This window comes from Laetiporus sulphureus (genome assembly GCF_001632365.1).
Source record: "Laetiporus sulphureus 93-53 unplaced genomic scaffold LAESUscaffold_21, whole genome shotgun sequence".
Lineage (NCBI taxonomy): Eukaryota > Fungi > Basidiomycota > Agaricomycetes > Polyporales > Laetiporaceae > Laetiporus > Laetiporus sulphureus.
Genome location: NW_024468530.1, coordinates 163,988 through 186,745, shown reverse-complemented (window position 1 = coordinate 186,745; position 22,758 = coordinate 163,988). Strand labels below are relative to the sequence as shown.

Genomic DNA, 22,758 nt, shown 5'->3' with positions numbered 1-22,758 from the left:
ACGACAAGAGAGAAATAAGATCATGACAACATCATGTCAAGACGTTGAGGCGAACATCGAGAAATCGCCATGAAACTCTTCCCAATACGCTTCTTCGTCATCGAGCTCTTCTTGTGTCCAATAGCTCTGACCTGTGAATTGACTCATCCATTGCAAGACACGCGGATGCGCTACGACCCTGAAACAATTTCTCGAGTCAGACAACGATAACAAACTCATTGGAGCACAAACTTTGCTGGATCGAAGCCATTGACTTGTAGGGTTTGCATGCTAGTCGCACGAGAAAGCGCAACATACGCTGGAAGGACGTTTCGGCAAGAATCGTTATTGAGAACAATAACGCGCACCCTGTCCTTTTTCAAAGATACGCGACAGGTTTACGCGCACTCTTTCCAGGGTCTGGCCTTGTGATTTGTGTATACTCAACGCCCATGCAAGGATCAGAGGAACCTGGATATTCGTAGACAAATGAGCATTTGTATAGTTCAGGCAGTGATAGGTATCTGACCTGATTACGGACGGCCTGGACTCTCCCACTGGCATCGTTCACGTCAAACGCGTTAGGAATACAGAGTAACGTCATGCCATTCGTGAATCGCACGACCGGCCATACGTTCTTGCCATTCATAATCTCGTCGGGTACCTTCTCGGTGTTCCTTTCGGCGGCAGATTCGTGACCCGACTTCGGTTGAGCGAGCTGGGTGCCCGCTTCTAAAGCCTCTCGCGGTGTGGAGAACTGTATCACGCGGCCGACCGAACCGTTCACCAGTTCACCTTGCACCATGTTCTGCAATACGCTGTGAGACACAGACGGCTGACATGAGGAGGCATGGAATACCTTGATGAGCATCACTTGCGCACCGACCTACAGACGGCGTGACTACCGTCAGTAAGGAAGTAGCAGTGTTCTCACCTTCAAGGTAATACTCTTCGGGGCGATGAGATCTCCCAGTACCTTCGCGACTCTGTAAAATGGTAATGGCATGCCTGCCTCATCGAAACCAGGAACATCCGTTGCTTGATACACATGAGCGTCACCAGGAAGACGGCTGAGCCGAAGATCGTTCGCACTATCCACTTCCTTTCGCGTAGGAAAGCTGCGTTCACGAAGGAGGTCACTGGCAAAGCGGAAGACAACAAGCTGCTGACTCACAGATCAGTAGGCTCGATCGCGTCGTCGTACGCCACAGGTCGTGACAGACTAGTGAACTGCATGATTGTCCTTTGACTCATACGACCATACCTCATCTCATTCAGCATGTCGACAAAAGCTGTAAAGTATGACCATTGATGATGCGCTCGTTACGACGGGCCTATACGAACCTTGATCTTTCTGTCTGAAAACTCGGTGTAGCATGACTGGCCGCCTAAAACACCTGGACCAACTCTTTGCGTCAAAAGCAAATGTAGGCGGTTGAGGAATACCATTGAGCTTGTTCGGGACAGGTGGAAGTTGGCAGAAATCTCCAGATATGACGAGCTATACATCGACTTCGCTTTGGTTCCCAAGGTCAGATGAATCATATCACAGCGCGAACCTGGATTCCGCCGAATGACTCATTGTTGCGACGCAGTTCCCGGGCTATGAATTCCTAGACATCTCATCCGAATTAGAAATTAAGAAAGGGGCGCATGTGAAGGCTCACCAGCTTGTCGAAAAGCACACCGTCAATCATTGAGACTGCTGAGTATCTCAACAAATGTCAACCTGTGCAAGGGCGCCGACTAACTCTCGTCGATAATCAACGTCTTGACGTCGCGCCATCGATGCACCATGTGAGACCGACTTGCGTCAGGCACTCCTGACTCCTCTTCTTTTTGCCGCTGATGCTTGTCCTTTCCGAGAATCTTGTGAAGGAGCTTGTCTGCAGGTTCCAGGCCTAGTCCTATTCCTGCCCACGAATGTAACGTTGACCCTCCAATGTTCACCGAGGCAATTCCCGTAGCAGCTGTCACGGCCAGAGTACGATCGCCGCGGCCACCGCAGTACTTAATGATCTCGCGGAGCAGAACAGACTTCCCCGTACCTATTCATATGTGCAACACTCAGATATATGCATCAATGTCACATGAATGGTGAACACACCAGCGGATCCGGTGAAGAACACGTTTTGACCATCTGTAACCATGTCGAACACATCCTGTTGTTCCTTAGACAACGTTATGGATGGGGGCGAAGGCAGTGCAGGTTCTCCATCTAGCTTCGAATCGCCATCCATACCAACATGTGCAGGAGCAGGGGGTTGCAATTCAGCTGTTTGCTTTCCGGCATACCAATTCCCGCGACCAGCCGATGTCGGGTACAGAGCCTGCGCTGTCGAGGCCATGGGTGAATCTGCCAACACATTGCTGCTATCAGCTCGCAAACTACTCATTATTTGTGGTGACCATACGGTCTGCTTGGATGTTCGGCGCCTGGGCCAGCCACTCCTGCGCTTTTGATAGGGTGGTGAAACTTTTGTGGATGGCACCCGGAAACCTGGACACCTGTGGTGGGAAACAGTCAACAAAGACATGTAGCCCTTACATATCTGCTCACGTTCTGTTTGGCCTGGATGAATTATGAATTATCAACACTTCATCAGCGGCGCTATTACATAAAAAGCAACTATCGCCGGCTTACCTCTCCCCAGGTGAGGTACACCTTCGGGCCTTCTCTACCGTGCCTGACAGCATAGTACTTTTTTCTCCCAGAATTCTGCATAGATTGTGTCGTCGACTGGCCGCATGAACATGAATAAGGTCGATCGCTCGCAATGAAGTGTGGCCACGAATCGAACCCGAGACGCATAAGGTGTAGCATCACGTGACGGCGACAGTCTTGCCGAGTTGGCGCGGCAGCGCCGGTATAGCGGACGACCAAAAAAAACTGGTTGCGCGATATGGGAAGTAATTAAAACTACACAATTCCCTGGAATTGTTCGTCAATTTCATGCCTGGTTCCGCAGAACGCGAGGGTGGCCCCTCACGGTCGTCGGACAGTTTGCCCCTCAATGTGCGTCTGCCATGCATATCCACCAGCGCGTCGTACGGCAGTCAAAACGCAATAGGGATCTCCGACAGCACGACGTTTAATGTCATCTGGAAAGGAACAGTGTCTGGTTCTCAACGCCACAGATTGCGGCCGGAGATTCCCGAACTGGTCCTTCGCCGTTGCGGCCGATTGCAGTGAAGCACTGATAGTACTTTGCTTGTTTCAGTCTTCTCGTGGCCGGTTGTTGCAGTCCACTTTCTGTGTCTCCCCAAGGCAAAAACATTGCAAAGCTCACGTCGACGTTTCTCCTTGCGTCGACGTGCACGAGACGGATGCATGTTACATCTCGTGCCGGTGCAAGATTAGGCTCTCTAAGGCTCACACTCTCGGGATCCCACCTTCATAACATCATCGCGCCGAAGCCATCGTTTGGCCGTCTGCTATCCACTATCAAATTCTACAATCGAAACCCAAGACCTATCAAAAAGAGACGTCTGAAGCTACCTTTATATCCACCACCGCAAGTTATAGGAATGACAAGTCAAGTTAAGATCCTCGCACATATCGACTCCAGATACAAAAAAGAATTCATTCGCGAGAGTGGCGGAGGTGAGGACGTTGCCGCCCTGAATCGCCCACTTCCGTCTGCGGAGTCAATCAAGAACGCTGTAGCTGCAAGTGAAGTCGCCTCGGAGACTGCTGAGACAGCCGTTCAAGAACCGGCTCCTCCCCCTCGCGTTTACAAGCTGTATCATTGGAAAGTACACGCACCGAATGCAAGACTTGTGTACATTCGTGATGCGCAAACAGCCGATCATGAACTGTCGCAATTGGGAGATGGGCCTCTTGGGTTCGATATGGAATGGAAACCTGCGTTCTACAAAGGTCAAAAGGCGAATCCAGTCGCTCTTATCCAACTAGCGAATGATGACGTTATCTTGCTCTTACAAGTTTCCGCCATGAACGGTATGTGTTACGCATCTGACTGGCACTGGAGTAGCAGTTGAGCAAATCGTGCAGGATTCCCTCAGAAACTCAAAGAGATCATGGAGAGCGGCAAGATCGTTAAGACGGGGGTCGGCATACAAAGTCTGCACATGTCCTGTTCTCTCTTGATGCTACTGACGTCGTCTGTCAGACGACTGTAAGAAGCTCTACTTAGATTATGCCGTAGTTGCCAGGAATTGTGTCGACCTCTCTCTCCTCGCTCGCACCGTGGACAATGAACGCTGGAAGGGCAGATACGCGTTACCGATTGGACTTGCCAGACTATGCGAAGCTTACGAAGAATTAACACTACACAAGGGCAGTATCACAAGGAGCAACTGGGAAACGTTGCTGTCTGAGCCGCAGCAGCATTGTGAGTCCTTGTCTTTCAGTCACATTTGTGCCTCATTGATAACGTCTCATCGATTGTAGATGCTGCAAATGATAGCCATTCGGCTTATAGGCTGTACCAGAGGCTGTCCGCGATGACTCTGACCCTATCACCCTCGCCATCGTTTGTCTACTACACCTTCAATTACGTCGATGGCCGGCTGTGCGATGCAGAAGGTATTGCATGGCAGCCAGTAAATCCGAACTACGATCCAGGTCCGCCCCCTCCTCCGCGAGAACCGAAGGCAAAGAACGAGAAAAACGAGAAGGAGGTATCCAGAAATGATGAGGGAGACACCAAAGTAGCATCATCGAAGTATTATATTTCTCACAAGCCCAGGGGGCCGCGACGCAGGCCGGAATTTCCCAACGCATCAAACGTGACGGTGATGGAGGCTCCGTCGTCGTACGCGAATATGACCGCCCGAGGCGGCCATCGTCATCGAAGTCCTATGAATCAGCCACCGTCACAAGAGCAGCTATGGCAAGCGCGGCGTCCCGTTGTCAACATGACCAACCCACACCACCCGTGGTCCAGCCCCGTAGCCAGACAGCAGCACGAACACGACAGGTTTTTCCCTCATGGTGCAATTGCTGGGAATACATCGCCGCAACAATATCAGCGGCGTCCTCGCCCGCCAGAAGCTGCTCCGAATCCTTCATCCTTCTCGCCCGGACCCATGCAGTTTTCTCATCAGTATCCGTCGCGGGGACGGGGACGCGGAGGTCCCGTGGGGATGCAGGAAGTTCCTGCTAGAAACATGGAAGAGATGGTAGGCTGGGATGGCCACCAGCAGCAGCGGGGACGGGGACGCAGAGGTCCCGCGGGAAGGCAGGAAGTTTCTGCAAGATATATGGAAGAGACGGTAGACAGGGATGGGCAGCAGCAGCAGCGGGGATGGGGACGCGGAGGCCCCGTGGGAAGGCAGGAAGTACCTGCAAGAAACGTGGAAGAGATGGTAAGCAGGGATGGGCAGCAGCAGCGGGGACGGGGACGCGGAGGTCTCGCGGGAAGGCAGGAAGTTCCTGCAAGATATATGGAAGGGATGGGGGGCAGGGATGGGGGGCAGCAGCAGCAGCAGGGACGCGGCATGCATCCGGGAGGACCGCGAGGGCATCCTCGAAGTCGAGGCCGGGGTCGTGGAGAACGACGAGAGGCAGATCTCTGACGAGAACATTGATAATGTATGATGGCTGGTTCATCCGTCTCGGCGCAGTATGTAATCAATTATACCTACTGCAATGTATCCATTAATCCCTCCTCATACTACCTATACCTAGGCGCAAACCTGCTGACGCAGGTTGGTGTTTTGATTATAGCATTACAAGCCATCGATCATGCGGGCGTGCCAGAACACGCCACGAATACGCCTATGGGAGAATGTTTCCACCTGTCGCGCTCTGTGATCTTCCTCCACCCCGGGGGTAGCCCCATTGCCTCTCCACGCAAAGCGCCATTGTCGAGGCCAGCGCCCTTCGTACCATCCTCCATTTCGACATCGGCGTCGGCACGATCTGACAGGTCTGGTGCATCGGGCTTCACCGTTGTGAGGAGGGCGGCAAGGCGCGAGTGCATTAGTTGGGTGTCGGCTTCTTGCCATGTCTACGGGCGACATGAGTATGGGCAGATTGAGGGCAGAAGAGACGTACATTAGACGAAGGAGGTTTTTGTAGCGCGGACACCACTGCGGCGGCTTTTTCAAGAGTCGGATCGCCCTTACAGAGTGCCTTAAGCAGCTCCAGTGCACTGCATCAATGCACGAATGTCAGACGCAGAATACGTGATACTGAATGCGCATATACTCACGTCTTTCTGTCTTGCACCGCCTCTCCTCCTGCCGGTCCGAGCGATATGATCAGTTTCGCCACCACACCCGCCCTCCGCAAAGCCGGCTCATCTTCTTCGTCGTCACCTTCCTCGTTCTCAGTGGCCTTGTCTGCATAAGTATCGACGGCCCAGTTCGCCCACGCCGCGAGACACCTGTCGTACGAAATGTGTAACTTGCCGTCGTCCACGACGAGGGAGACTGTCTCCGCGCCGAAGTCGTTGCTGGGCCGGTCCGATGAGCCCGATGTAAGGTGGGAGAGGATGCGGAAGACGAGAACGGAGGGGAGGGTGGGATGCAGGATGTGAAGATGAGTGAGGAGCGGGGTCCAGATCTGGAGGAGGGAAGGGGAAGGGGAGAACGTGTTGGAGGGAAGGACACGCTTTCTGCAAATGACAAGGTCAACGATACCGCATTGGCCTGAGCAACATGAAAACCCGCACTTTTTCGATAGCGGGACTAACGCCCCCTTCTCAATCAGCGCATCGCACAGCCGTCCGAGTGCCCACCGCTCGCGCCCGTCGCCCTCGCCGTCGGCATCCTCCCCCGTCTCCCCGGGTGAAGCGACCTTTGCCTCCGCGATCCAACGCTCGACCTCCCGCAGCACTCTGGTGATCTCAGGCCGGAGCCGCCCTGCGAGCGACGCATCGCGCGTGGTCGTCTTTAGTAGCGCTTTGTACTGTTTGAGGAGCGGTGACAGCGGGCGGAGGGATACGCGCTGGGCGCGGGCGGGCGTGGATGGGTTCAGCGTAGGTAGAAAGTAATTGTTGAGAAGCCACGCCATGGCCTATACCTTAAGCTCAGAGGATGTATGATCTAAGAAAAGCGGTAGCAAACGTACCTCGTGAGCGGCCTCCCGCAGGATCTCTAGGCTAGGCAAATCCTCATGTGTAGCAGCATGCCGCAGCTCGACAAGCCAGTCCGGCAAGCCGAGCTGAGCAGCGATGCTCGTGATGGAGCGCGCATACGCGCCGAGCTGGAGCGGGTCCACCAGGCCATTCACCAGCCTGATCAGCGCTGCTGCGTACGATTGCCGGAGGGATAGCGATGATGACGGCTGTGCCTGGGATGTGCTGTCTTGCAGGAGCACGGTCAGGATGGCGTGAGTGGACTCGAGCGCGTGCGGGAGGGAGGTGATCGCTTTCCAGGCTGCCAGCTGCTATTTTGAGCATCAAACACGGTTAAAACAAAGAGGCATGAGCATACCCTGTGTACCGCGCGCAGTTGGGCGTTGGTGTCGCTTTCATCTGTGTATATCCACGCGCAGACCTGCTCGAGCTCGCCGATGGAGGCCCAGGGAACCCGTCGCGGTAGTCTCATCTGCCTAGCGTCGATATCCGGAGATGAAGAATGCGCTGCAGAATGCAGAGGTCTGGTGCTACGTGTATCGCAATGAAGATTCAAACGGTTGCAGCTAGCCGCCGCGGGACCGACGACTCGCGCACGACGGCGATGTGCAGACAAAATAATTGATGCAGCATCGATCTCGATCTTGGCTGGCGTTGGCGCTTAGCTCGCAACGGATGCCTGCCAGTCCGAAAGGGCTTAGTATCGCGCAAAGATGCATGTTAGCGAAGAAACATGGCGAGCTCGGGGAGATTGCTGTTTCGCCTCCGAGGACTTGCAGTATCTCTTTGTCACTATTTCGACCATAGGTTCGTTCACGCGTCACACCGCCCTGGAAAACAAATTCAGTTTCAATGTCACGCGTCACAGTCCGGTTCACTTCAAAGGTCACTCACACCGTTCCGGAGCTCTAGATCTTGTCGCGGGCGCTTCATCCGCACCTGGCTGAATAAGCGCCCGAACTGACCTGTTAACTCGGACAGGCGTCACGCGTCACACCCGGTGAACCTATGGTCGAAATGGTAATTAATCTACACCATGTACAGTATTGCAGCTCGAAACAACTATGCACGGACTGCTCCACACAGCATGCATAGCAATATTTTTCCACTGAAGAAACCGTGAAAATATAGTAAAAGAATATAAAGCCCTGCCTTGGAAAAATGCTAAGAGATATTATGTACTACTTTCCATATTTGGGTAGTATATGCCCATATATAGCAATCTAATGATGGAGGAAGCTTCAATTTCTTCATTATTTTTCCAAATCGAAGCTTGATATGTTTTCAGAGTTTCTCTACTGCTTTCCAATGAAAAAATGTTGCTATGCACGCTGTGCCAATGCTCCCGTCCAGGCTCAGCATCGCCCTTTCTTCTCGCCTAACATGTCACGCTGCTTCGCGTTAGCGACGGCAGTTCAAGATCAGCCGCCCATGCTAATATTGGCGAGTGCAATCACCGCCATCACACCGCCGCACACCGCGCGCTTCAAGGCAGGCGGCGCCGCTCGCTAACCCATGAAGGTTATGACCGCCAAGGCTCTGATCCTCTGCATGGGCGGTGCCGATGAGGCCTTGAGGCCTTGAAGGGCGTACATCCCGACGCGCACTGACAGAGCTCTACCATGTTTATGCAAATCACCTTAACACATTCGGATCATTCCTGTGAAGATCCGCCATATGGCACCATCAGCAATCTTCAGCCCTTGAAACGTTCACATTTTTCAAGTGCTCATGCCATGGAGTATGATATATGATGCACTCTTTCGAAGTAGGAGTGCGAAACCGAATAATGAAATTTTGAAACGCAGGGACCGAGGCGTAAACCACGCCCTGCAAGTGCGGAGAGATACTCATCAGCGCCCACCGTCGTATCATGCCGTACAGCCCTTGCTCGAGCTCTCAGGCTAGCGGCTTCGAGGACCTAATTCATACAAACAATGCGACGCATCGCCCCAGCCTTTGCCGACCCACCGGCGCCATTCAAGCAACCACTGCATCGTGCGTGACTACGCCTCGTGGACTCCTTAAGAGACGGCAGATCTGCGTACCCCGGACGACATTCAGCTTCTCTGTTCCTCCACTTGGCGCTCACGTTTCTCCAGACCCTTCTCCTGGGATACAGATTTGAACAGGAATCAAAGCATGGTTGCGCTGGCAGGTAGAGACTCTGAGCTGGCCGTGCGCTCGCACTACTTCCAGCCCTGGCACTACCACGTCAGCGACGCAACAGCGACCACCGACAGCAGTTCAAAATGGACGTTCGACGCGCGGGGCGACATCGCGATCGCGGAGCTCGTCGTGTACGTCCCCGTGCTGGTCGTCGCGCTCATGCTCGTGCTGCGTCACGGGCTCGCGCGCCGTGCGGGGTGGGTGTTCTTGGTGATCCTGTCGATCAGTGAGTTCGCGTACGTGGCTGTGAAGTGATTGTGTGCTGAGTGCCCGTGCTTCGCAGTTAGGATCATAGGCGCGGCGACGAACATTGCGTCGGAGCGCGATGGCAACTCGGACAAGACGTTGATCATCATATACTCGGTGATGGAGGCATCGGGTGTCTCCCCGCTCCTGCTCGCCACTGCTGGCTTCCTCCAGACGGCGTCAGTGTACATCTCCTTCGTGCTCTCCGTAGTCAACTGACACCGTGTCACCCACCAGATGCGCAGATTCCCTGGATGACCAGCCCCTCGTTGCCAGGGCCCTGCGCCTCATGAGCCTCCTCGGAACTGTCGCACTCGCGCTGGCTATCGCTGGTGGAGTGACGGCTGGACAGGCTACTACGGAATCGAGCCTCACTCAAGGAACGAACTTGAGGCATATCGGGGACATACTGTTCGTGGTCCTCTTCGGGCTGATATGCCTCATGCTCGGGTACTGCTGGATGAACCGCGAGAGAATTCTGAAGTTCAGGAGAAGGGTTCGTGTCGCCTTGCTCAGAGCTAGCGAGAATGATGTAGCTGACGGGTCCTCTTGTCGAGCAGCTGATTACTGGGACTTCCATTGCCATCCCCTTTCTCGGCATCCGCGTGCTTTACAGCTTACTCTCCGCCTACGCGCCGCTCACGGAGAGCATCAGCTCAGACGGAAAAGTCACGGCCGTCTCGAGCGACTCGCCGCTCGCGCGGTTCAACGGTCTCTCCGGCAGCTGGGAGATCTACCTGTTCATGTCGGTGCTGATGGAGTTCATCGTGGTGCTGATCTACCTGGTGGTCGGCTTGAGCGTGCCGCTGCAGAACGAGGCGGACTATGCGCGGGGCCGGTTAGCGGACGCATGGGATGCAGATGATGACGACACGAGGAAGTTGAAGTCGTGAGTGGCTGTGTTGTGCTTATTTCTTGCTCGAGTTACGGTGCTTTACGAGAATCATGTATCAGGCTGTCGCTTACTCAGAGTCACCCCAGCGCGTATCGAATGTATCGGGTCGCTATGTGTCGCGGATCTAGGGGTCTTGTTCTCTATTTATCTCTTTGTTACCTTGCGACTGCAAGGTTTCTCCCAGGTCAGAATGTAACGCGATCTTTGGTCTCGATCGATCACTTACTTGCGAACGAGTCCTTCCAAGTCCTCCCTGGCCTACATTTTTACGTCAGGTTCTTATGCCTCCAAACATGAGTGGCACATCATCCAATTGCACAACTCATATTTATTCATTCACGGAGCACTGATGAAACACGATCCCAATCGAGGGAAATGCCGCAGATCGTGACTCCGCGTGCCATCGCAGATGCCGTCAAGACATGGCACGGCTACAGCTACTCGTGAACAACGCAGGTGTGATGATAAACCACCAGCCGAAGCTTTCGAAGCCGGTGAGGCGAGCATCACACAGTACTAGCAGCTCCTACGGAACTACAAGACAGATGAGACATTCGCACAATTGTTCAAGATAAACTTTGCCAGCGTGTGGCATTCCTCGAGCTCCTGCTCAACGGCAACAAGTGCAGCATGGGATCGAGCATCACAAGTCAGGTCATTGCAATCTCGAGTCTTGCATCGTCGCAGAAGGATTCACCTTCTCTTATTGGCTTAGCAAGGTAAGCGTGATGCACCTAGGTAAGACGATGGCGCACTACTTCAAGGACCGGCAGGCAGATCCTGAACAATATTGTTTGCTCGGGTTTACTCCCCTCAAGTGTGTGTACTGCACAGCTGAATCAACGAGGATCAAGTCGACTGTACCGTTGCAACAGGTTTGGGCATAAATGATATGGGAGGTCTCATGCTCTATCACGCTAGCAAGTACATAGGCTATAAGCTCCGGATCGCCGTGGCAGTAAAAATTGATCATGTATCTCCCTGAGGCTGGATCATACATCAATGGCAGTATCCGCGGATGAGCACTGATGGAGGTCGACTACTTCTCGTGCTTTGTATATTCTAGAAATAAAGTTGTAAGAATCATTTGTTTAAGACTTGTTGGACAACACATTACAGATGGTGAACCGCGGGTATTTCAAACGGGGAAAAAGGAACCCTCACGGGCAGGCAATCACTTTGAGTGCGCGTACGTGGGTAGCCTCCAGGCGCGACTTCACATATTTCCCCAGCTGCAGGCGGCGGTCATGCTCCAGTGTGTTCGTCCTGGGGAAGAAAACCAATGTATTCCGCGTCCGATTCCAATTCCACTTCCGGGATTCATTCGCAAGGTCTGCCGCCGGCGACAGCTGGCACTTCTCGAGTACATACTAGGCTACACTATGGAGGACTCTGTGCAAATATATCATGTCGTTAATAGACGGACGTAGAGATGTACGAGCCTCATAGTCAAGCACTCCCCATCCCGGCCGCCCACGTAGGGACGGACAGAGGAGGAGCGCTCCGGCTTAATTGAGCTCGATGTATGCGTTTGTCTGCCCTCTCCAGACTCGATACCCCAGGCCATGTGTGCGAGATGCAGGACGCAGAGTTGCTGCACGATGGACGCGTAGCGGTGATGAGGGTCGTTGAAAAAAACAGCAGTGCCGTGGGAAAGCGGGATTATAGGAATGATCGTGATCAGGCGCCCGCGTTGCCCATCATACGCGATCGCGGATGACGTCGACGCGTCCTTTGCTCGGAATTTCCGTCGGATTTGTGGGCAAGGTATCCGGAAGCTTTGTGTTTTATTGCTAAATTGCAGAGAAATGTGCATGAGGAATGCACAGCGACGAGACTAAGAGACAGTTCAGAGAGAAGAAGGGGATGGACCGAATGACGACTGAACTTCGAGCGCAAATAATGGTGGGGCATATCAATAAAGATCAGCCATAGATGGGGACTCGACCCCCGCACCAGCCGACGTATATAAGCCCCGCGCGCGCAACCCCCACCATGCTCGTCCGCCTCCGCGCCATCGCCCACCACCTCGCCCCGTCCCACCAGCCCATCCGCGTCGCGACACGAAGCATGGCTAGCTACGTCGTTCACAACGATAACGCTGCGTGCTGCAGCATCCCGCCTGTCAAGTCGGATTACACGCCCAAGGGAACGTACAAGAGCTATGCCGGGTTCAACAAGGTTGGCATGGACGGGGACGGTATGGACGTAGTTGTGCTCATCGTGAATACACTAGGTATACGTGACAGGCCCTGATCTGCCCACCGACATCTCGCTCGTATGCGTCTTTGATATCTTTGGGTATGTGCCGCATACTAGTTCTCTGCACCTCACACTCCCCCTAATGCGATCCGCCCTCGCGCCGGCAGCTTCAAGCCCCAGACGCAACAAGGCGCCGACATCCTCGCCGACAAGCTCCACGCACACGTCGTCATGCCCGACTTCTTCGAGCCCGCCGACCCATGGCCTGCGGAGCACTTCCCGCCCAAGACCCACGAGGAGAAGGCGCGGCTCCAGGCTTTCTTCGGCGGGCCCGCGAAGCCTCAGGATGCAGTCGAGAAACTCGTCCGCATCGGCCGTGCGCTCAAGGAGGACGGAGCGCAGTTCATTGGCACGTTTGGTTTCTGCTGGGGTGAGTGCAATCTGAGGATCTTTGTGGGACTCGAATTGCGGATGTTGAAGGCGGGCTGTCGCAGGTGGGAAGGTCACCATTCTCGCTGGATCCGTTGAGCACACACCCTTCGGCGCCGTCGCCGCTACACACCCTGCGTGAGCATCGCTTCGTCACTTGGCTCCTATCATGGCGGGGCACTCACTCGCGTGTCTTCAGCATGTTGACCCACCACGACGCCGTCCATCTCAAAGTGCCGCTTGGCATCTATCCGAGCCATGACGAGCCCATGGAGGAGGTACGATTCACCGTTCCTAGTCACAGCGTGTCTGGACATACATTGCTGACTGCAACGGAACGGACAACAGTACCATAAGATCGTCGAGATCGTTTCAAGGAAGCCCTGGCACGAGAAGAATGACCACAAGTTCTACGACAGGTACACTTCTTCGTGAGTGGTTTAATGACAGTATGCTGACTGAGCTCGCAGCTTCCATGGGTTCGCTGCCGCCCGCGCCAACCTGGAGGATGCCAAGCAGCGCAAAGAGTACGTACCGAAAACTATCCCGGCTGAGGCAATAGACGTTTGACTTTGATGCGCTTTAGCTTCGAGGATTTGTATGGCAGGCTAATCATGTTCTTCGGAAAGGCCAGTGGCCTGCATAAGCACTGAGCACGACAATTGAAGAAGAAAACGATACCGAAAAAAGTGTATAGTTGTTGTACGATACAAGCGAGATCAACGCTGAGCAATTGTCCGTACAACCCGTGTATCCATATGTCTTGTTGAAGACAATATTTCCGGAATAAATTACATGAGGAAGTATACAGCCACACAACAAGAGCAACTTCTCTACCAGTGATGCCTTTGATTTCGCAGTGTTCGGTATGTTCATGCTTTGTGCACCGCCCAAGGAAAAAGTCTGTCAATCTATCAAGGTTGAAAGCCGGCGGGCAGACCTTGATGGACCTTCCACATCCAGAATGGGCCTGCAAAACATAACCGGTAAATACCTGCACGTCAGGTCCATGTATCGAGCGAGCGCACCAGCAGGATCCGCTGAATTACAGAAAACGTATCCCTGAGCAAATATCCGCGTCCAATGACGTTGTCACGCACCTTCTTCATGGAACGCGCCCGTCCAAATGCCCGCAACGCCCGCCTCACTGCACACATTGCCCACCTGGACGCCTTCCGCGCTAAACAGCCTCGATCAACATCACTTGGTCTCCACACCCTGCGAGGAGAGCGAGCGGCAGCGTACCTCCACTGCGTGAGCCCGTCATATTTCGTGACCTTTCGTATACACGCGCGTAAGCAGAGGGAGCACGAACCGCAATGGCCCCGTTCAAACTCACGAAGCTCCACCGGATCCCGCCGTCGGCGAGCATCGTTACGGATCCTTCGACCGATGCGTCGCTGCTGTGGGCGCCGCGCGAGAAGCCCTTGAAGAAGATGGGCGGGTAGGACGGGTGCAGCGAGGATGTGGAAGGGTAGTAGGAGGAGGAGGAGGAGGAGGAGATGCAGATGCGAGAGGAGGCTGGGACGGAGACGGAGGGATCGAGCACCTCGAGGTGGAGCTCGACAGGACGAATCGCCTCCTGGTAGTCGTCCTCGAAGAAAGAGGGATCTCTTCGGGCGGTTAACGAAAAACCAGACTGGACGAGAGTTATCACCTTGTGCCGCGCGGAAAACAGAATGCTCGAACTTACATTGAATGCTAAAAGACAATGCTACAATCAGCACGACAGACTCCATTTACAGAGGTGCTTACCGAATAGGTCACTGCGAGCCAGTATCAGCGCGAATGGTCTTCGATTATCGAAATGAGCACGCACCGATAGTCCATGAAACACACGAAGCGCCTCCAAGTGCCCGCAACGCCGGCCCAGTCGTGTGGCTTGCGGTCCTGCACAGGCGGTGCAGAGTATGCTCGCGTCGCCGCCAGCCCCGGCTGCGGCTTGTTATACAGCCTCAGCGCAATCAGCGGAATCTCTCGCAGCTTCATCGCCACCACCGTGACGACATGCTCCATATGCTCCCAATTAACGACCAGCTCCCCATCCTCGCGGAGTGAGAACGGGCCCCAGAGCGTGTCCTCCTCGTAGCGGCGCGAGTCGTACACATAGCATCGACTCGTCCGGCGCAGCTCGTTCCAGAGACGCCGCGTGGGCTCGTCGATCTCATCGCTTTCGTACGAGAGCGCGACGTAAGTCTTGAGACGGCCGAGAAGCTGGCGCTCGGCAGATGACATCCCTCCCGTCTCGAACTTGGCCTCGCGCATGATCGCCTCGAGCCACTGCAGGTTATTAGACTTGTCCGACGAGTCGTGGCCGTCCTTGGCGGGCAGGGCCGTCTCGACAACGTTCACGAGGGTCTCGAGGGCGCGCTGACGCGCCGGGCCGGTGATCCCCCGGAGGACGACATGCTTCGCATGCACCCTGCGCTGCAGCTCCGTGCGCCAGTCGTGCTCCGTAACCGGTTTAGATGGGCCGGTGAGCGGGAGGGCGTTGCGGAGGTCGTCGAACGAGTGGCTCAGGAACAGTTCGCGCCAGAGGAATTGGTCATCGGACTCGTAGACGAGCTTGTAGGCGCCCTGGCACGTCGCTGCGAAGTTCTGGAAACGGTGTCAGTCCCGCCGAACGAGTGTTACCTTCGAATCAGAAGGCGTACCGCGACGTCGCGAGGCTCGCAGAAGAGCAGAATGCGTTCGGCAAGCTCTGCGGGCAGAGAGTGGAAGGGCGAAGCCGACATGGCCGTGAGGTGGAAGGGGTCCGTCATAATTGATATGAATGGCAGAATTCGGGGAGTTATATCTCGGCCAAACTCAGGTATTGGTAATCGTGGTGAGGCCGTGCCTGCAACTGATACCGCTCATCGGATACGTTCACTTGAGTCCGCGGAAAGACAGGTGGGTCGGACGCATGCAGCCTGCAACCGTGAGCGAAAGCCCTGGTGAGGAGCAGCTGTGCTGAGCGAGTGAGTCGGCGTCGTGGGGGAGGACCCAGCTGCAATGTCCGAGCGCAGCGCATGGTTGAACATACGGTCCGGCAGGCGCCTAGCAGCTGTTTCTCCCGTGCGCATCATTAATTGCGAATGGCAGATCACACGCTGTACTGCACACAGTATATGCACCGTTTCTTTCTGAGCAATTGAATATTGGGATGCGTAAAAAGAGGTCTGGGTTTGAGACCGATATAGAATCTTAGGGTGGTGCTCTAAAAATGTTTCTATTTGATTTGATCTGAGACAGAGATTGCTTTACGATGTTTGATTCTTTGCACATTGTTCGGGCTATCTGTGAAAGGCACAGAGAAAATGTTTACAGTCTATTGGCAAGTACTAGTGGTCCTTTAAACATTACCACTATGGCATTCACAATTCAATTCGGGTGCTTACTTCGAGCAATCGGTCTTGGCGCTTGCACCACAACGAAGTGAACTAATCCGTCACTGCCGGCGCCAGTACGGTTCTGTTGATCCATTGAAGACGCTATCTTCGGATGAATGACCTCTCTCCCGCCGCCCAAGTTGACCGAGATTCGGAGTCTCAGTCATGCATCTTAGCTTCTGCTTCTTCGTACATTTAATCGGAAGGACAGCCTTCTGATGAACAAGTTCAATGCATTCGACAACATCAATTGGACGCGCTGAAACACAAGAATCATAAAAAAGACAAGGATACAGTGCAGAGCCCGCGGAGGCTCGAAGCTTTGTCTCGTCTGCCCACGGGAAAATATAGCGATGGCGCGCCGTTCAGATGGCACATGAAGTTGCCTACCAGACAGAATGCGGATGATTGCGCTGGGCCGGGGTGGTCGAAACCTTCACCTTATTGCCGACTGGAGGTTAGACGATGGCCGAGTCCATAGAATACTTATGGCATGATCAAGCGGATATACTTAGCTCTCCGTGCCTCACAACGCCGCGGTGGGCGCGTGGACGTGACTCACCGTCAAACGATGGACCTGTCATAGCGGGGGCCCAAATACACACGTTCCTTTCTGGCAAGTCTGCTCACGATCGTTATGAGGATTTTGAAAGTATCGAAGCCCAGTACCGTAAACAATATGCGCTGTCTTATTCCATACAGTACAGCGACACCAGGAGACAACATTCATTATCGCTGGCGGTTCATCACGGGCTCTATCCACACTGGCGGATGATCATGTCATATGTGCTATGGCAACATGTGGGGACCGTTCTAATCTGGTGAGATGTACAGGCGATGCAATCGCATTTCCCACCGTATATATTCGCTGGATCCAATTGCGAAGCCCTCGACATGTCAAATCATTCGGATTGATATCGAAGACGTGCAGTCTCATTCCACTTCTTCTACGGTGCCGGTTGTATGCGTAAGAATCCCCAGATCGGCACATCAGCGAAGACGGCCAGAATTGTACGGCCCTCTGACAAACTGGTTTGATCCGCGCTTAGCGTGAGTCCTGATCATGTACTAGATGTCTGGATGGCACAAGGATGTTGACCTTTATATGACCTCCTCGTGACAGTGTTGCCATTCTTAGCTACTGTCATGTCTCCGGTCGAGCAAAACAATGCTGCCCCTTCTGTTGCGACTACTTGGCTCGAACGCCTGGAAGCTGCAAGCGTGGCCGGCAATGTAGAGGCGTTTGTCTGTCTCTGGGTCACAGATGGTGGCTGAGAGGTATAACCGCTCCATTAATAACAGAGCTAAGCTGACTGCAGCCTAAACAGATTTGTTATGCTTCTCATGGGATCTTCGATGCCTCAACGGACGCGAGAAGATTACCTCATACCTTGTCGAACCCTCTGGAGAGAATGAGACCACCAGGCTGTCACTCGCATGTCTGTACGACTTCCGTGTGGCGTCTGCTTCGACGCTGGGCCCTCCATTGTTTTCTATCAATCCGTACAACCCGGCTGCTCGTGGCGTGCAGGGAAACTTTGAATTTGTTCTTGCCTCCCCGCCCGGTAAAGGCCGGGGATTTCTGCGTCTCATTGAAGAATCACCCTCAGAGTGGAAAGCGACGACTGTCTTGATGTGCATGGATGATATAACAGGCCATGAAGAATCGCGGACGAGACCGCTAGGATTTTATCCAGATCTTTCTACTTGGGATGAAGTACTTGCACGGCGAGCCGCTGCAATTTCGCATGATCCCACGGTCCTCATAGGTGTGGTCTGCTCCTTAATATGCTTGCTGGAATGCTCATGCTTGATGTCGGCGTCGTAGCTGGTGACGGGCTTACAGGTCTCACCCTGGCCGCTCGGCTGGGCAGGATGGGTATAGGTGCTCTCGTCGTGGAAAAGGATGAACACATAGGGGATGTTTGGAGAAAGAGGTTCGCTGACGTCGCAGACTTTGACCGCTGTCGACGCTAACATTCAAGCATGCAATCAGACACCCGAACTTGCATCTCCACTCCCCTGCACATTATTGCTCAGGTAACAGACCCGCCCTTCACTCGTTCGCCACATCTCACGGGACCTTCAGTGCTCTATCATCCATATCCGTGAGTTGTTGACCGCGCAGGACATACTGCATGCGCTCATCGACATGAAGAAAAACATTCCCGAAATTTATCTCCAAGAATAAGCTCGCTGACTTCCTCGAAGCGTACGCTACTGGCGAAGACCTCGTCATTTGGACGTCTAGCAAGCTCCTGCCCACTCCGAAGTACGACGAGGTCACCAAACGCTGGACTGTCACCATCGATCGCAAAGGTGAAGAGACGATCGTCAGACCGAAACACATCATTTTGGCCACTGGGATTGGGAAGCCGCACGTACCGCACTTCCCCAACATGAGTCAGTTCAGGGGGGCCTGTATATCATTCGCACCAGCATCGGGATGCGTCTCGTTTCAAGGGAAAGCGGGCTGTAGTAATTGGTGCGGTACGTAGTGTTCAAGGACTCTGCGTGATGGGAACGTTTTTCATGCTCACGAACAGTGTAACGCGGCTGCGGATCATCTGCATCGATTTCGTGCACAATGGTGCAGAGAGCGTACGCCGCCTTATCTTCTTCCCCTCATGAGTCCACATTGACGCCTGGACACTGCAGGTGACGATGATCCAACGCAGCGCGACATGCGTCACCGCGGGGAGCACCACGGACAAGCTCGTATACAGTGTCACATACAACGAGAAATTCGACATCGAAGACGCGGACTTTGCGAACCAGTCAATGCCGCTGCGCTTTGCGCTCAAGCTGGCCGCGGCGGGCGGCACCGCGCGCCAGAAAGCAATAGATAAGGAGCTCTTTGAGGGCCTGGAAAAGGCTGGCTTTCGCCTGACATGGCAGCTGGAGGAGGGCGGGCCGGAGGTAGGCGTACTGGGCTTCGTGGCGGAAAGGCTTGCGGGGGGTTCGCGTGAGTAGCCCTTTTCTCCGCTGGCTTCCATTCTCATCCACTCACTGAGCAGTCACAGTGATGGACTGGGGATGTGGCCAGCTCATAATCGATGGCAAGGTTAAGGTGAGGGAAATCTGGAATTACTTGAGAAAGCCGACATGACTGCGCACGATTGTGAATTAGGTTAATCACGGCAATGTCAATGGGTTAGATGAACAGAACGCGCTGTTCTTAGATGGGTCGAGCATCCCCGCAGACGTAGTTGTCCTCGCGTAAGTCTGTCCTTTCGTCCTTCTGCACGTACCTCACCGTTGCCGCTTTTCGGCACGGGTTATCAGCCCGCCATCGCCAACGTTATCGACCTCTTCGGGCCTTCGATAATGTCTAAGATTGGGCACGAGGTGTGGGGGCTCGATGACGAAGGCGAATTCCGAGCATGCTACCGACCGTCGGGGCAGCCCGGGCTCTGGATCGCGATGGGTACATTTCAACATTGCCGGTTCCTCGGGAAGAGGCTTGTAAGTGCATGGTCAGCATGTGCACTTGTCCATCAGGCTGACGGGTGTTCAATATCATAGGCGTTGCAGATCCAGTCGGAGGAGCTTGGGTTGAAGTAGTATGAGAGAAGCAATATCGACTATATATCAAAGTAGCAGTGAATTGTGGCAAGTGCTCTGGGATTTTCGCATGTATGTACAATATTCGGACTTGCTGTCGAGCAGCTCAGATAAATTTTAGCCACGAGTGTCTAACCCAACCAACAGAGGCATCGCCCGTGCCACTAGCATGCTGTAACTCGTTGCAAGTGTTGAACAAATGCGCAGAGAATTCTGATGAGGGCGGTGTGCTAAATTGAGCTCATATAAATGAATTTCTGACTAGTCAAACCCCACCACCAGAGTTCTTTGCATGACAAAGCTTACCTGCACTTTTCAGGCTCAGCAAGGCCGACACATGTCTAGTTAGATCTAGAATTTGCAACACGTTACAGATGCTTATTACAAGGTGGGCGTTGACGTAGTGTTGAGGGAGAACGAAGTGGAAGTCTGCGCTTTCTCAAAACATCAGTATGTCGCGATTCATGGTGTGCATGATTCTTCCGATGCAGAGAGTTCACTGTAGCGTTCTTTCATTGCAGATGACATGACTATTGCGCGAGGGCAGAGGTCTCTGTCTATAGCTGTTGGCCAAGAGACGAAGCTACCTGTACAATATACAGACTCAAGCGCGTCTCATGAACAGCTGGAGGAAGAAAATACATTTCCTGCGCGACGGCACTTGCTACCGTCACGGAAAGCCCGCAACATATGCCGTTTATCTATGTTAGCACATCCATTTCATCACAGTTAATTAACACTATCGTAAGTATCGTGCGCACATTAAGTTTAGAATGATATGCAGCACAGTCAAGGACAAGCCGCAATACCAAGGAGACGTTTATGGAGAGGGAGAGAGCAGGATGGGAGAGGAGAGACAGTCATGGCTATTGCTCGTGGCCGCCACTTCTCTCTGTGATACTTGCTGCCGGTGTTTCCGTCACCTGCCCATCGGCTCTTGCGTGCCCGTTCTCACTGGGGCTCCGTACTTCGGGAACAATATTGCCATTGCCGGAAATGGGGGAAGTTGTTTTGACAACAGCAGAACCGTTCATCTTCTCCGAGATGGTGGGCAGCGCGCCAATAGATCCCCCTGGGCTCAGCGCACGGCCGCGACTTTGACTCCGGCTACGACTCCGTCTTGCGCTATCCTGAGATGGCCACGGAGATGTATCCGGAAGGGCATGACGGTCGCCAGCGGCGACGATGCGCTCTGCCTCCTTGAAATACGGAGTCCAGTCGGTGTAGTCCCGACGGATCTCAATGTAATCTGTCGCAAATTCTCCGATCTACAAAGAGAGGGACACGCGCCGAATAGTCAGAACTTTGGCAGCGGTGTATACATGGAGAGACAAGCGTACCTGTGCGTCGTCCATACCCATGACTTCGTCATCTGGAGATGCCCGGAGACTCAACATCGGAATGAAGTCTGTGACTTTGGCGAGGAACGCTGTCACGACAAAGGAATACCCCACGACAGCGCATACATATGCAAACTGAATGTAAAGTTGCTTCCAGTTGCGGTTGAGCCACCCGCCATTCACCCCCGTCGTGATCCCGTCTAACTCGATGAGCTCCCTATCCGCGAAGAGGGCGTTCAACATCAAGCCGACGATCCCACCTACGGCATGTTCGGCATATAGATCTTAAAGCAGGGCATCAAGATAAGTGCTACCACACCAATATCAGAACGAACGAGCGTACCCAATGCGTCGTCGATGCGCAGGAAGAACTTTACTGCAGCGCTTGTCAATGAATGCAAAATGGGCTCAGAGCGAGGAGAACGTACTCTTCGTGCTATAATTGGAGCAAATGCCGACAACGATTCCCGTCACCAGAGATGCCCACTGCGGCATGTATCCGCAGGTCGGCGTGGCCGCGACCAGGCCCGCGATGGTCCCCGAGCAAAATCCGACCATCGTGAACTTGCGCTCTAAACGGTAATCGAGCAGACACCAGACGATCCCACCCATAGCAGCGGCGATCATCGAGTTCCATATCGCGAGCACAGCGCGGAGGTTCGCTCCGAAGGCACTTCCTCCGTTGAAGCCTAGCCAGCCAAACCAGAGCATGAACGTACCCATGCAGACCATCGAGACGTTGTGCGGTCGGAAGTTGAGCAACTCTCGTTCGCTCCGTCGGCCGAGGACCCAGGAATATGCCAGACCGGACACACCGCTTCCGATCTCGACGGGTCCGCCACCTTGTAAAAATGTGGGTTGTGTGTTTACAAACGCAATCAACGACAAAACGCACCGGCAAAGTCCAGAACACCCCACTTGCAGGCCCACCCATTCTGCCCCCATATCCAGTACGCAATAGGGCAGTAGACGATCGTCATCCAGACGAAGCCGAATATCATAGCGGGCAGCACACGCCCTCGCTCAGCAAGAGCGCCCATCAGGATAGCCACTGTCACGCATGCGAACTCCATCTGGAAGAAGCTGTACAATAGCTCTGGGATGAGTGGCGATCCAGGACTTGGGTCCGTCAGCACTTTGCGCAGTGCAAAACTCCTCAAGTCGCCGATAAAGCCATTTGTGGCGCTCGGGGAGAACGCGAGTGAATACCCCCAAAACCACCATTGGAAGATCACTACAGCGTTACTTGCAGCACATGCCCACACGAGGGTCAATGCACTTTTCCGCCGTGACAGGCCAGAATAAAGGAAGGCTGAGAGATAATGTCACGCTTATGTTCAGTTCAGCGACATGCGATGGAATAGACGTACCAACGCCAGGGACCATGAACGACACCAGCATTCCACAAACAGCTATGAATGCAACATCGCCTCCTTGAAATCTGCTCAACAAGATCTGTTGGGGGTACCAATCGAGCGTATATTACGGAGACACGTACTGATCATTCGGGTTATCGT

General features: G+C 53.8%; 10 protein-coding genes across 10 annotated transcripts; 6 read left to right on the top strand and 4 right to left on the bottom strand.

Annotated features, from left to right (window-relative positions):
• Positions 1-358: 358 nt before the first annotated feature.
• LAESUDRAFT_653615 (uncharacterized protein) lies at positions 359-865 on the bottom strand (the record flags this gene model as incomplete). Its single annotated transcript, XM_040904435.1, has 2 exons — positions 359-787; positions 839-865. Coding segments are annotated over 2 exons (456 nt in total), but the record flags the coding sequence as incomplete, so codon positions are not given.
• Positions 866-1,858: 993 nt separating this feature from the next.
• LAESUDRAFT_604359 (uncharacterized protein) lies at positions 1,859-2,029 on the top strand (the record flags this gene model as incomplete). The annotated part of the gene is made up of 1 exon (XM_040903105.1): positions 1,859-2,029. A coding segment is annotated over one exon (171 nt), but the record flags the coding sequence as incomplete, so codon positions are not given.
• A 1,277-nt stretch (positions 2,030-3,306) lies between these two features.
• On the top strand, positions 3,307-5,542 carry LAESUDRAFT_759455 (uncharacterized protein; the record flags this gene model as incomplete). Its single annotated transcript, XM_040912598.1, has 5 exons — positions 3,307-3,940; positions 3,995-4,063; positions 4,113-4,334; positions 4,394-5,310; positions 5,375-5,542. The coding sequence occupies 5 exons, from the start codon at positions 3,307-3,309 to the stop codon at positions 5,540-5,542; spliced, it is 2,010 nt and encodes a 669-aa protein (XP_040764005.1).
• A 61-nt stretch (positions 5,543-5,603) lies between these two features.
• LAESUDRAFT_187227 (Las1-domain-containing protein) lies at positions 5,604-7,617 on the bottom strand. Its single transcript, XM_040901504.1, has 5 exons — positions 7,384-7,617; positions 7,019-7,333; positions 6,159-6,964; positions 6,002-6,098; positions 5,604-5,954 (listed from the first exon to the last, which is right to left on the bottom strand). The coding sequence occupies exons 1-5, from the start codon at positions 7,495-7,497 to the stop codon at positions 5,688-5,690; spliced, it is 1,599 nt and encodes a 532-aa protein (XP_040764004.1). The 5' UTR covers positions 7,498-7,617; the 3' UTR covers positions 5,604-5,687.
• Positions 7,618-9,167: 1,550 nt separating this feature from the next.
• Positions 9,168-10,333, top strand: LAESUDRAFT_653709 (uncharacterized protein; the record flags this gene model as incomplete). The annotated part of the gene is made up of 4 exons (XM_040904444.1): positions 9,168-9,420; positions 9,478-9,619; positions 9,678-9,936; positions 10,001-10,333. 4 exons carry the CDS (start codon positions 9,168-9,170, stop codon positions 10,331-10,333), a joined length of 987 nt encoding a protein of 328 aa, XP_040764003.1.
• A 1,997-nt stretch (positions 10,334-12,330) lies between these two features.
• On the top strand, positions 12,331-13,783 carry LAESUDRAFT_726084 (uncharacterized protein; the record flags this gene model as incomplete). The annotated part of the gene is made up of 8 exons (XM_040908956.1): positions 12,331-12,516; positions 12,572-12,636; positions 12,705-12,967; positions 13,032-13,104; positions 13,166-13,244; positions 13,315-13,385; positions 13,437-13,493; positions 13,553-13,783. The coding sequence occupies 8 exons, from the start codon at positions 12,331-12,333 to the stop codon at positions 13,617-13,619; spliced, it is 861 nt and encodes a 286-aa protein (XP_040764002.1). The 3' UTR covers positions 13,620-13,783.
• A 97-nt stretch (positions 13,784-13,880) lies between these two features.
• On the bottom strand, positions 13,881-15,701 carry LAESUDRAFT_759451 (uncharacterized protein; the record flags this gene model as incomplete). Its single annotated transcript, XM_040912597.1, has 9 exons — positions 13,881-13,936; positions 13,995-14,006; positions 14,067-14,146; positions 14,212-14,243; positions 14,306-14,605; positions 14,660-14,667; positions 14,722-14,732; positions 14,786-15,564; positions 15,621-15,701. The coding sequence occupies 9 exons, from the start codon at positions 15,699-15,701 to the stop codon at positions 13,881-13,883; spliced, it is 1,359 nt and encodes a 452-aa protein (XP_040764001.1).
• A 1,089-nt stretch (positions 15,702-16,790) lies between these two features.
• On the top strand, positions 16,791-17,290 carry LAESUDRAFT_726083 (uncharacterized protein). Its single transcript, XM_040908955.1, has one exon. It carries the CDS (start codon positions 16,803-16,805, stop codon positions 17,160-17,162), a length of 360 nt encoding a protein of 119 aa, XP_040764000.1. The 5' UTR covers positions 16,791-16,802; the 3' UTR covers positions 17,163-17,290.
• Positions 17,291-17,483: 193 nt separating this feature from the next.
• On the top strand, positions 17,484-19,901 carry LAESUDRAFT_736996 (nucleotide-binding domain-containing protein; the record flags this gene model as incomplete). Its single annotated transcript, XM_040910746.1, has 11 exons — positions 17,484-17,604; positions 17,666-18,106; positions 18,166-18,274; positions 18,496-18,718; positions 18,777-18,862; positions 18,884-18,938; positions 18,996-19,302; positions 19,361-19,407; positions 19,468-19,542; positions 19,623-19,802; positions 19,872-19,901. The coding sequence occupies 11 exons, from the start codon at positions 17,484-17,486 to the stop codon at positions 19,899-19,901; spliced, it is 1,674 nt and encodes a 557-aa protein (XP_040763999.1).
• A 405-nt stretch (positions 19,902-20,306) lies between these two features.
• LAESUDRAFT_777805 (ammonium transporter) lies at positions 20,307-22,690 on the bottom strand. The gene is made up of 6 exons (XM_040913836.1): positions 22,612-22,690; positions 22,137-22,553; positions 21,670-22,083; positions 21,585-21,617; positions 21,242-21,525; positions 20,307-21,169 (listed from the first exon to the last, which is right to left on the bottom strand). The coding sequence occupies exons 1-6, from the start codon at positions 22,640-22,642 to the stop codon at positions 20,768-20,770; spliced, it is 1,581 nt and encodes a 526-aa protein (XP_040763998.1). The 5' UTR covers positions 22,643-22,690; the 3' UTR covers positions 20,307-20,767.
• Positions 22,691-22,758: the final 68 nt, after the last annotated feature.

Coding starts and splice junctions, on each gene's coding strand:
- LAESUDRAFT_187227 (XM_040901504.1), bottom strand. CDS start 7,497: ATGAGACTACCGCGACGGGTTCCCTGGGCCTCCATCGGCGAGCTCGAG. Junction 6,965..7,018: donor TGCGGGAGGCCGCTCACGAG/GTACGTTTGCTA, acceptor CTTAAGGTATAG/GCCATGGCGTGGCTTCTCAA. Junction 6,099..6,158: donor GCGGTGCAAGACAGAAAGAC/GTGAGTATATGC, acceptor GCATTGATGCAG/TGCACTGGAGCTGCTTAAGG.
- LAESUDRAFT_726083 (XM_040908955.1), top strand. CDS start 16,803: ATGGCCGAGTCCATAGAATACTTATGGCATGATCAAGCGGATATACTT.
- LAESUDRAFT_777805 (XM_040913836.1), bottom strand. CDS start 22,642: ATGCTGGTGTCGTTCATGGTCCCTGGCGTTG. Junction 21,618..21,669: donor CTCCAATTATAGCACGAAGA/GTACGTTCTCCT, acceptor CAAGCGCTGCAG/TAAAGTTCTTCCTGCGCATC. Junction 21,526..21,584: donor GCGCATCGACGACGCATTGG/GTACGCTCGTTC, acceptor CCCTGCTTTAAG/ATCTATATGCCGAACATGCC.